General features: G+C 42.0%; 1 protein-coding gene across 4 annotated transcripts in view; it reads right to left on the bottom strand.

Moving 5' to 3' along the window:
- Positions 1-12,847, bottom strand: part of cdh23 (cadherin-related 23) — a 1,160,360-nt gene that overhangs the window by 915,479 nt on the left and 232,034 nt on the right. For all 4 annotated transcript variants that reach the window (XM_063070587.1, XM_063070586.1, XM_063070590.1 and 1 more), the window contains exon 4: positions 6,133-6,275. In XM_063070587.1, the coding sequence (XP_062926657.1) occupies positions 6,133-6,275 (143 nt within the window). The remainder of the gene's footprint in view (positions 1-6,132; positions 6,276-12,847) is intronic.

Raw genomic sequence — 12,847 nt, forward strand, 5'->3', positions numbered from 1 at the left:
CAATTCATATTGTGCTTTTAAATATATGTAAATGAAGACTGGTTATAAAAAGTACTTTTAAAAAAGGTAAAGAGAATAAGAGAGTTCTGGCTTTAAAATAATTTGACCTCTAATTTTAAAAACTTAACCCTTTTTTACAAACATTTCTCTGGTTATAAAAATTCATTTGTTTTAAAAATAATGAAGTGGCTCCTGGTATATCACTATTTTACAAATGAATAGGAATCTGTAGTATTAATGCAGTGCATAAGTCACCAGTGCTCTGTATTCCCTGTGGAAAATACCAATGTGTGGCCTGTAATTTGAATTTGTGTTACAGGACACAAATTTCTATCTGAAACTCTAAGAGAGTGGTGTGGAAACAGAGAAAATCAAACATGGCAGATTGAGTTTAATGTGCAGAATTATTTACATGGTGGTGCAAATGTTGTTCTTGACTCTTAAACACTAACATGTCGAGTGTGAGAAAGGTGGTAGCTGTGGTGACAATTCCACTTAATGATGAACTGGGAGGCCAACCACATTGAGAAAGCATCAAGAAAATGTAAACAAAATGGACTTTGATTAATCAGCTTGCTGAAAGGCACGAGGAAGGTTAACTACTCTCCTTTTGGAAAGGGGAGTATGGATAGCATCTTCTTCAGCGGCTGGGATAAAAACAGCTCAGAGTAAAAGTCCTGATAAGATCTTTGAAAACAAATCAGCACATTGTAGGTCCAAAAGCAGTGACCTCTATTTTTTTTTAATGAAAGTGACTGCTAGCTGAGTGACTGTGGTTAATACATTCTTACAAATGTGACAGTGTTGGGATGATGGTTCTGCAGAATCAGAGACCACCAAACCCTATCTTACTATAGCCAGCTATGAGATTGATATCAATTTTTCTTGGACTTTACCATGATGCAAGTTGTGTGACTGCTGCAAAATCCCCACCAACTCACTCATAATTGAGCACATTTTAGCTCTTCAATCAGACACCACAGGAAATGGGGTTGAAAAGAGAGTCCTTTATGTATATACACCCTTATTAATACAGCATCACATACCCTCTTTTTAACGTTCTTCCTAGATATCCAAAATACTAATAATTTCACTCCAGAAAATGAACTCATTGAGGCCATTATTCACACCCTGAAAAACCCAACATTGTCATTCACCCCATCAGCTCGGTTTGTTGACCCACACTGACACCCAGACTGTTGATGTCAAATATTTTCACCCAGTGTTGCCCTTGCAGCACCACCCCTTCCTGTTGCTGAAAACCCTTTGGTGGCTCATCTCTAGAGTCCTGTGCAATTCCAGTCCTTTTACATATTCCAGGCCACCACTGTTCTACCAACTGCCTAGGATCCTAGTTCTGGAATTTTCTCTTTAAATCCACCCATTCCCTCTAAAGAAACTCTTCACAACTGTCAATCAGACTTTTAGCCACCTGCCCAAACATCTTAGGTTCTTATTTCATTTGATAAAATTTCCATGGAACGTTTTGCAATATTTTCACACTCTAATGCAAATTGTTACATCCTCCTGCTCACCCAACCCACCATCTCCAGCAAAAATTCCTGATATCCAAATATAATTTTGCCTTTTCAAACCTTTGAATAACTTTCTCTGAGTGTATCCCCTCTCCTTCCAAACAAATAAGTACGAAAGGCATCCGTCAGTCCATGGATCTGCGCCTGGAAAGTCTTCACTCTCCAGGGCGCAGGCCTAGGCAAGGTTGTATGGAAGGCCGGCAGTTACCCATGCTGCAAGTCTCCCCTTTCTACAACACTGATGTTGTCCAAGGGAAGGGCATTAGGACCCATACAGCTTGGCACCAGTGTCGTCGCAGAGCACTGTATGATTAAGTGCCTTGCTCAAGGACACAACATGCTGCCTCAGCTGGGGCTCGAACTCATGACCTTCAGATCGCTAGTCGAATGCCTTAACCACTTGGCCACGTGCCCACAAATAAGTAGGCTATACAAAACTTGTATAGTTCCTCATCACACATTGAATATATTATGCATGTGTAACTTATGTGTATACAAAATAAAGAACTTCAGTTCCCATAGTGCAATGTGGGCAGTTCACCCCAGAACAGGAAGTGGCATCGATGAGCGGGTTGCATGCTGTCATGTGGAGCTGAAGCCATGCTATAAATGAATTTGTGTTAGTTTTACCCACATTAAGTTTATCTTCTATCAAGAACAAACATAAGTGTCAAAAGTTGGCATGAGAACTAAACACGAGAGTAAATATACCGCGAGCAATTAAGAAAGGTTCCAACAGAGAGAAACTGCCAGCCAGAGAGCACATTGTGTCCTGAAGCTGCCATTGTTCACCAAATTCACCAAGGCAGATTCAGGTTAGAGCCTGAAATGGATAACTTAAGTCCACCTGCACCTATGCAGTTTGCCGGCAATCTACGTAACTGATAACTGGAAATGCTTGAAATAGCAATTCAATATATATTTGGCAGTGAGTAGAGCGGAAATGATGGATGAAAAATTGAAGGCGTCTATCTTTCTATATTTAATTGGCGAAGATGCTTCAGACATCAAAAACATCACGTTTGAAAGATACAAGTTCTTTTCCTGTGACTAGAAACAAGGTATTAGCTTTGACCAATACGCAGCTGAGATTCACACATTGAGTAAGCCCTGTTAGTTTGGAGATTTGAGAGACTCACTAGTTAGAGACAAAGCAGTGTTCGGAACTTTAAATAATGGGCTTAGAGAAGGATAGCTCCATGAAAAAGACTTAACATTGCCAAAGGCTGTGAATATGTGTAGGGTAGCAGAGACCACACGATCACAAGCTAAGAAGTTGCACAGGGCAGAAACAGTGCATACTGGGAGCAGAGCACAAGACGTTTCCGAAAGCAAGAACAAAGCAAAGAGGTAGGCTCAAATAGCAAATGCAGTAAATGTGGAGACAGGCATATTCCAAAGACATGTCCTACTTATGAAAAGTTCTGCAATAATTGTGGGAAGAAGAATCATTTTGCAAAATGCTGCAAAGCTGGGGCTACTAAAAGAAAAGTGCGTACAGTTGCTGAGGAAATGGAGGAAGACTTTGTGGATTCTCTACAGACTGCTGGTGCTGGTAAGACAGAATGGATTGCTCCAGTGAGACAGTAATTCCATTCAAGCTTGACACCAGAGCCCAGGTGAATCTGTTGTCCATGGATGATTACAAAACTCTCAAAGTAAAGAGCAAGATGTACCCAGAGAAGCTAAGAGTGACAGGCTATGCTGGAGAGAACATCCCAGTAAAACGGGGCTACATAGTGACCTTCAAGCACAAGGAGTAGCACCTAAAGGCACAGCTACTGATTGTTGAAAAGCAAGTAAAGCCAATATTAAGTCTGATTGCATGTGAAAAGTTCAACCATTAAAGTTAAATTGGATAGATATATGGACAGGAAAGGAGTGGAGGGTTATGGGCTGAGTGCGAGGAATAGGTGAGAGTAAGAGTTCGGCATGGACTAGAAGGGCTGAGATGGCCTGTTTCCGTGCTGTAATTGTTATAAAAGAGTTTTCATAGTGACTTCACAGATCAAAGATGACCACACTTCACTTATGGACAAATATGTAGGTGTCTTTGAGAGGTTCAGATGCTTAATTGGTGTGCACAAAATGCATATAGATGAGACAGTGGTTCCTATTGTCCATGCATGCAGGAGAGTTCCATTTGCAATGTCATACAAAAAACTGAAGAACCGACAGGTTGGGTGTCCAAAAGAAAAACAGAACATTGTGGGTGTGTCTAGACCCAAGGGATCTCAATAAAACCATCCAGAGAGAGCATTTTAAGTTGTCAACACAGGAGGAGACAGTGTCCCGGTTTGTAGATGCCAGGTCGTTCAGCAAACTTGGCGCGTCTGGGTCTTGGCAGATGAAGCTTGATGAACACTCACAATGCACTGGAGGAACTCAGCAGGTCAGTCAGCATCAGTTGAAAAGATTAGTCGACGTTTCCGCCCGAAACGTCCACCAATCTTTTCAACTGATGCTGACTGACCTGCTGAGTTCCTCCAGCGCATTGTGAGTGTTCCTTTGACAACAGCATCTGCAGATTATTTTGTGTTTAAGATGAAGCTTGATGAGCCAAGTTCAAGACTGTGTACCTTTAACACACCAGAGGGAAGATATAGCTTTCTTCGATTACCATATGGGATCCTGTCCGCACCAGAAGTCTACCATAAACCGATTCGCGTGATCTTTGAGGGCATACCAGGTGTCAAGACCATGATGGATGACATCATCATCAGGGGGTCTACCAAGGAAGAACATGATGCATGACTGAGTTAGCTGCTTGACATGACATGGAATATCAATTTGAAATAAAATAAAGAGAAATGTGAGCTTGCTGTTAAGACACTGACTTTCTTAGGATATGTCATATCAGAAGAGGAAATGAAGCCAAGAAAGACTTCAGCTATAGAGAACATGGATGGGCCCCAAAGCAAAGAGGAGGTGAGATGTTTCTTGAAGATGGTGACCTGCCTGGTTCATCCCTCGATTGTCTACTGTGTCAGCAACACTTAGGTCACTCCTTGAGCAATGAGATTAGTGGATTTGGTCTCACAAGCAACAAGAGTGTTTCTAGAAGCTGAAAAGAGTCCTAAATGAAGAGCCCATGCTTAAGTTTTATGAACTCGGAAAGCTGTACTAGGATTTCAGCTCATGCATCCCAGTATGGTCTTGCAGCTGTAATACTGCAGCAGCCTATGCATCAAAAGCTTTAAAAGTGCAAATCCGAGATCATAATTCTGGCACATGGTCCAGGCAAGGATATGTGCAAGAGGAAGTTGCTCCACATTCCTTCCAGATCCAAACAGAGCAAGAAGCACCTCGCAGAAAGAACCATTTCGATTTACGAACACGAGCTCCAACCCGTAGCTTGATATGTCACCTGAGGGGCCAGCAGATGTGAAAAATAAATTTGTTGATCAGAGTGAAAGCAATACATCTGTGAAGAGAAATAGCAGACCAAAAAGGATCATCAAACCATCTTAGATCTGACTGAGAGTTGCTGAGTGAATAAGGGACTGTATTTGCTCATTATAATTGAAGTTAATGTAAATGCCTTGGTTGGAAAGCATTATTGTTTCTATGCAGGTTTATTGGGACATAGTATTGTGTTTGGCTTTACTTTAAAGAGGGAAGATGTATTGTTATGTGTGTACGTAATAAAGAATTTCAGGTTCCAGTGTGTGATGTGGGCGGTTCACCCTAGGACCAGAAGTGACATTGGTGAGCAGGTCGCACATGTTAATATGGAGCTGAAGCTATTCTGTAAATAAATATGTTTAGTTTTACCCACACTAAATTTATCTTTTATCAAGAACAAATCTATCCTGACATATTCATTTTCTTCGACATTCACAGTAGAACAATGAAATACAATGGAATCAATGAGACTACACACAAAAAGTTGATAAACAATAGGCAAAAGAAGAAAACTCTGTCAATACAAAAAGCAAATAATAATAACAACATTAATCATAAATAAATAGAAAATAAATAATACTGAGAACGAGTTATTGAGTCCTTTAAAGTAAGTCCATAGGTTGTGGAATCAGTTCAGTGTTGAGGAGAGTGAAATTGCCCAGGAGCCTGATGGTTAAAAGGTAATAACTGATTATGAATCTGGTGGTGTAGGATGGCAGCATCAAGAAAATGAAGCAAGTGAGCAGATTACCATAAATTCATTTGAACATGTATTCATTAACAACATGAAAAAGTTAAGCTACGCGAAAGGACAGTTTACTTTTAAAACCCATTTCAGAGTCATGCTTAGGAAAGCATTATTGGTCATTAAGAATGCCGGGCACAAGCACAGAAGAAAGACACGTCTCATGTTAATCCACTCTAAAGTAAGAGTGAATTACGACAAAGCACTTGTTGCTGTGTATTACTGCCAATTAGCAGATATTTGTTTTACTATTGAATAGATGACTGCTTCTTGCTGCAAATCACCACAATCAAATTGGCAGTAATTTATCCCTGAGGGCTGAATATTGCTTAATTAATAGATGCTTTAGTTAAGATAAATCACTGATCTCTGCAATGAAATCTGTATTAAGATGCAGGGTCCAGGCTTGTTCTGTGCCTCCAACCTTGCTAGCAGCAATTAAATTACCTCTCTATCCAAAGGCTGACGAAGCCACACGACACCACTCTCGCTTTCTACTGCAAAGTACTTGCTGGCTTCCTCTCCGGCAACACCGAACACAAGCGTGTCATTGTCTGGATCTCTGGCCCATAATTTGGTTATGGAGGTTCCTGTGGATAAATCACGAATACTGTAAGTATCCAGGTCAATGTTGCCTCTAATTTGTAATGACTAGTGCGCGCAAAAAATCTTGTGCTGTGTAATTTTTTTGCCCAGTAACAACATGTATGCACAGAACAATAAAAACAGTATAAATAAGCCAGTTTTAAAATCTGCAGACAAACCTTCACACTGTCAACACTGTCTGCATCAGAAACTGGAAAAGGAAATGTGATTGTATACAATTGTGAAATATACTTAACATGCCAATGAGATAGAGGGTGACAACCTTTTGTGTACAGTTTAAATTCCTATGCCCTCTAGTGCCAAACGATGTGTGCATGCACACACATCTTAGAGGGAACATTGATCCAGATCCATAAATACAAATCAAAAACAGTAAACCCAAGGAGCAGGGCCTCACCTTTACACCAGAGCATTTTACTAACTGAAGGACGAGAAATTTCTTTGCCCAGAGAGTGGTGGGTGTTAGAGTGGATTTCTTTTTGGGTAGATGATTTGTTTACACTTAAATGACTTTGGCCACCAGACTTCTATGTTAACGCAAACAACTGACGAAGGGTCTCGGCCTGAAACGTCGACTGTACTTCTTCCTAGAGATGCTGCCTGGCCTGCTGCGTTCACCAGCAACTTTGATGTGTGTTGCTTCTATTTTAACTGTTTGACAAAGGACTGTGGATTGAGTCCACCACAATGGACTTCCTAAAAGGTGTGAATACCAGATACTTCTGGTAGTTTGACCTGATAAAGTAGTTTCGAAGGCAGTATCACCACACCTATACATTATAAATATTAATTCTATTAATTGTCTTCTATGTTAGCATGGGAAATGCCAAATAAATGTATCACAGACTTCTTACATTCCTAAAGGCTGTAGATACCAACCCAGACATGTTGGCGTCTGGAGGAAAGGATGGTGTGAGATTTTGTATGTAGCTTCAATAGGAAGCATTGTCTATGCATTGCCTGTAACTTTTTAAGTAGCGATTGCCTTTATGTTTAGCATATAAATATCAAGCCCACATTTAGCTAGCAGACCTTTCAGGAGAAAGCGTCTCGGTACGTAGATGCCTGCTGTACTTTGTTGTGTCGAATAAAGAAGATGCTTTGTATCTACCAGTGACTCTGTCTCTCCAGTAATTTCATCCACGCTACAACAGTGGGAATATAGAATTAACCACTGGAAGGATTACTTGAGTCATATAACACAAGAGCATCTAAAGGCAAGCTAAATGAACACCAGAGGGAAAACAGGATGAAAAGATATATCAGTGATGTTGGCAGAAAAGGGATACTAGAATCAGATCGCTGACACAAAACAATTGTAGTCGAAGTACTTTATGGAATTCCAACCACAGCCCTGCATTTAATTTGTGTGGATGCCTCACAAAACCAAGCAACACACATCAAAGTTGCTGGTGAACGCAGCAGGCCAGGCAGCATCTCTAGGAAGAGGTACAGTCGATGTTTCGGGCCGAGACCCTTCGTCAGGACTAACTGAAAGAAGAGATAGTAAGAGATTTGAAAGTGGGAGGGGGAAGGGGAGATCCAAAATGATAGGAGAAGACAGGAGGGGGAGGGATGGAGCTTAGAGCTGGAAAGTTGATTGGCAAAAGGGATACAAGGCTGGAGAAGGGAGAGGACCATGGGACAGGAGACCCAGAAAGGGGGAGGGGAGGGGAGCACCAGAGGAAGACACAGTGAGAGGGATTGAGGGAGAAAAAAGAGAAAGAAAGGGGATAAAACAAAAAATAATAAATAAGGGATGGGGCAAGAAGGGGAGGAGGGGCATCAACAGAAGCTAGAGAAGTCAATGCCCACGCCACCAGGTCCCACCACCAAGCACATCTTTCCCTCCCCCCCCCCTTTCCGCAGGGATCACTCCCTACACCACTCCCTTGTCCATTTGTTCCCAACCCCCATCCCTCCCCACTGATCTCCCTCCCGGCACTTATCCTTGTAAGTGGAACAAGTGCTCCACATGCCCTTACACTTCCTCCCTCACCACCATTGAGGGCCTCAGACAGTCCTTCCAGGTGAGGCGACACTTCACCTGTGAGTCGGCTGGAGTGATATACTGCGTCCAGTGCTCCCGGTGCGGCCTTCTGTATATTGGCGAGAACCGATGCAGACTGGGAGACGGTTTCGCTGAACACCTACACTCTGTCCGCCAGAGAAAGCAGGATCTCTCAGTGGCCACACATTTTGGTTCCGTGTCCCATTCCCATTCTGGCGTGTCTATCCATGGCCTCCTCTGTTGGCAGGATGGGGCCGCGCTCGGGTTGAAGGAGCAACGCCTTTTGTTCCGTCTGCGTGGCCTCCAGCCTTGTGGCGTGGGCATTGACTTCTCTAGCTTCTGTTGGTGCCCCTCTTCCCCTTCTTGCCCCATCCCTTATCTATTTATTTATTATTTTTTGTTTTATCCCCTTTCTTTCTCTTTTTTCTCCCTCTGTCACCCTCTTTCAGTTAGTCCTGACGAAGAGTCTCGGCCCGAAACGTTGACTGTACCTCTTCCTAGAGATGCTGCCTGGCCTGCTGCGTTCACCAGCAACTTTGATGTGTGTTGCTTGAATTGCCAGCATCTGCAGAATTCCTGTTGTTTGCCTCACAAAACCAGTTTATTTTTAACAAATTATATCAGCTGACTCTCCAGCACAGCTCTGAGGGAGTGCTGCCTATTCAGAGAGCCGCCTTTCTGATGAAACATTCATCTAAGACATGTGACGAGATCGGGACAAAAGATGCAACAACTTCATTTGAAGGAGAGCAAATTCCCCAACTAACACTGCTGCCTCTATTAACACTGAAAGGTCGTCAATCCTGTTGTTGTTTGAGACTTGGGTTTCAGAGGTTGCTGCTATATTTGCCTGCTGAACAATCCAAAACTTTGAAAAATTGAAGTGAAAATATTCCCAAGTGATAAGGTGCAGCATCTGTTTAATATTTCCTTATTGTTGTCGTCTTTAATTGCACCTTCAAGGAGAAAAGTTAGCATTTTTCCTTTGAATTTATGCAGGACAAAATACTTCATCCTGTGTCTTGAGAAAGGTGTTAAACAGTGAAGCAATTAAATTCAGCAAGTTAAGTGCTAACGCCCGAAGCTTTTTATTAATTTATTCACAGGACCTGGGAGTGCGAAGGTTGGAAATTATTGTCCTTCATAAGATACAGTGCCTAGAAAATATATTGAGCCCCCATAACTATTTTCATATTTTACTGACTCATTTTCTAAATTTAAAATATATTGAGCTAATCTACACAATATTGTGCATTATGCCAAATCAAAAGAAAAATTCCAAACCTATCAGCAACTTACTAAAATTTAAATAGCAAACTAGTGAGGCTAAAAAATTATTCATCCTCTTTGTAATTACTACACTATCTTTCCTCGGGTGCAATACTATATATTACCTTACCAACTCACCCATTTTTTTCCTGTAGAAAATTGGAAGATCACCTGTTTTCAATTAATTCACAAGATTACTGTAAATACCCCCTCTACAGAGTAGTAGATTTTCAACAAACAATTGTCAAAATTAAGACAAAACAGCATTGAAGACAAGTTAGGGAAATGATAAGGCAGAAGCACATAGCTAGGGAAGGGTACAAGACCATCTCAAAGGCACTTAACACACCTCGGAGCTCAGTGCAGTTCATCGTGAAAAAGTGGAAACAATATGAAACCACAGTCACACTACCTAAGTCAGGCTGTCCCTCTAAACTTAGTCACCGGAGAAGAATGGCACTTGTAAGAGGCAACTGTGATGCCAGCAGTCACTCTGAGTGAGTTGCAGAAGCCAGTGCCTGCAAATGGAGATGAAGTTAATGGCTACAGTCTTCAAGGCCTTGCACAAAAAGGGTGTTTATGGAAGAGTGGCAAGACTGGCTAAAAAATAAAGCATATCCTTGCCCACAAAGTGTCACTAAGATGATACTGTAAAGATGTGGAAGAAGGGCTGGTGGTCAGATGAGACTGAAGTGGAATTTTTTAGCCTCAATGCTAAGCTATATGTGTGGCATAAATCTAATACTGTGCATCAGCCAAATAACACTATCCCTGCTGTAAAGCATGGTGAAGGTAGCATCATGCTAAGGGGATGCTTTTCAACAACAGGGACTTGAAATTTGGTCAGGATTGATGGGACGATGAATGCTGCTAACAGACATCCCACCCTGCAAAAACTCCTTCCAGGGAGGTAGCACCATCAATTTGCAGGAGACTCCCAGAACTTCCGGGAGAGGTGGGACGTCTGCAATAGAGTAGCTCCTTTGCAGCTAGCCAGCTAGTTTAAATAACATTAGCTATGCTAATGAATGAATGACACCTGTTAAACTCACCTCAACATGTCTTTTACAGTCTTAACCCACCATAATAGAAAAGTCACTGTTGCAAACAGTGCAGCAAGAAACACTGTCATTATTTTTACCCCTATTAGGCAGGGGTACACTTTAGTGTAGTCTGGGGTGACGTACGTTTCATATCTTCTTTTTTTGGAACACTCTCGCTCTCTCGCTCATGGTTGCTCTCTCGCGCTTGCTTTCTCGCTCTTGCTCTTGCTCTCTCTCCCGCGCGCACTTGGTTTCTCGCTCTCTCTCGTGGTCGCTCACTCGCTCTCGCACGCTCTCTCTCTCTCATGGTCGCTCTCGCTCACGCTTGCTTTCTTGCTCTCGCTCTCTCGCTGTCTCGCGCTTGCTTTCTTGCTCTTGTGCTCGCTCTCTTGCTCTTTCTCGCGTGTTCTCTCACACTCGCTCTCAAAAAAATCAATTTCCGGGACATTGTATATAATTTGCGGGCATCAGGGAGACACTATTAATATGCGGGAGACTCCCGGAACTTCCAGGAAAGGTGGGATGTCTGTGCTAAATACAGAGAGTTTCTGGATTAAAACCTGCTAGCCTCTGCCAGAAAGCTTGAACTAGGGAGGAAATTCATTTTTCAGCAGGACATCGACCCAAAGCACACTGCCAGAGCAACCATGGAGAGGCTTCAAATGAAGAAAATTGATGTCCTTGAGTGACCCAGAGTCCTGACCTCAACCTGATTGAACACCTCTGGAAAGACCTCAAGATTGCTGACCACCGGTGTTCCCCTGCTAACCCGACACAGCTTGTCAATGTTGCCAGTATGAATGGGCAAATCTTCCTCCATTATGTTGTGCAAAGCTAACAGAGACTTATCCAAAAAGACTACTGGCTGTAATAGCCACACAAGGTGGTTGAACTAAATACCGAGCAAAAGGGGATGTATACTTTTGAACTGCTGACATTTCAATTTTTCATGCTTTACAATTTTCTCTGTCTTTTGGGCTCTACTGTGAAAAAAGGAGCTTGTGATTCACAAATAAAAATTCTCAGTTAGATTGATCAAAAATCCCTGGTTGTAATACTCATTTATGTGAACAAAGGGTGCTGAATACCTTTTCAAGGCACTGTAGTGCTAGTCTGTCCCTGTGAATCACTGCGGTTCACATGAAAAAGTGTTTCCACAGAGTTATTAGGTAGGGAGTTCCTGGATTTTGACCCAGAGATGATGAATGAATGGTGATTCATATCTACACTCATGAATCAGTGCTCTGTATTGCTCATTCATTTTACCTAACAAGTACACCTGTCAAGAACTATACGAGACCATGTCCATGTCAGTCGGTGGTACATTTTTGTACAATATGCTGTTTCCCAAGAAACAGGCAGTTCGTCTGACTCCCTCCAAGGAATGTACTTCAACTCCTTGAAGACTTACAATGGTAGGGTGCATGAGTTAATAAATTTAGTTTCTACTTGCTTTGACAACTTGGTACAATATAAAATTGCAAGAAAATTTTATTTTAAAAAACTATGCTCAGTTTAAAGGCAACATGAGAGAATAAAATAATATTTGATTTCCCCTCACTCTTCTAAATTCCAAATGTAATCAACCCATTCTCCCCTCGTAAACATGCAATTCCCTTAAAAGGGCAGCATGGTAAGATAGCTGTTAGCGTAACACTGCGACAGTGAAACAATTTCAATTCCACTGCTGTCTGTAAGGAGTTTGTATGTTCTTCCCATGACCATGTGGGTTTCCTCCAGGTGCTTCGGTTTCCTCCTACATTCCAAAGATATACATTAGGTGGTTATTCAGTCACAGGTGTAATTGGTGGTGCGGGCTCTTTGGTGTATTTTATCTCTAAAGTAAAATCAAATAAAAATGACTGTGGCATTTGTCGAACTACTGAAAGATCAGGCTACAAAAGGCACACATCATGCAAAATGAAAACAGAACTAATACCTTAATCATCGGATTCTCATTTAAAACCACAATCTATACATTTTTTCCAAACCGCCAGCAATATAAGAATAGCAACACACATCAAAGTTGCTGGTGAACGCAGCAGGCCAGGCAGCATCTCTAGGAAGAGGTACAGTCGACGTTTCAGGCCGAGACCCTTCGTCAGGCTTCGTCCTGACGAAGGGTCTCGGCCTGAAACGTCGACTGTACCTCTTCCTAGAGATGCTGCCTGGCCTGCTGCGTTCACCAGCAACTTTGATGTGTGTTGCTTGAATTTCCAGCATCTGCAGAATT

This window comes from Mobula hypostoma, chromosome 18, assembly GCF_963921235.1.
Source record: "Mobula hypostoma chromosome 18, sMobHyp1.1, whole genome shotgun sequence".
In the NCBI taxonomy this organism is placed as follows: domain Eukaryota; kingdom Metazoa; phylum Chordata; class Chondrichthyes; order Myliobatiformes; family Myliobatidae; genus Mobula; species Mobula hypostoma.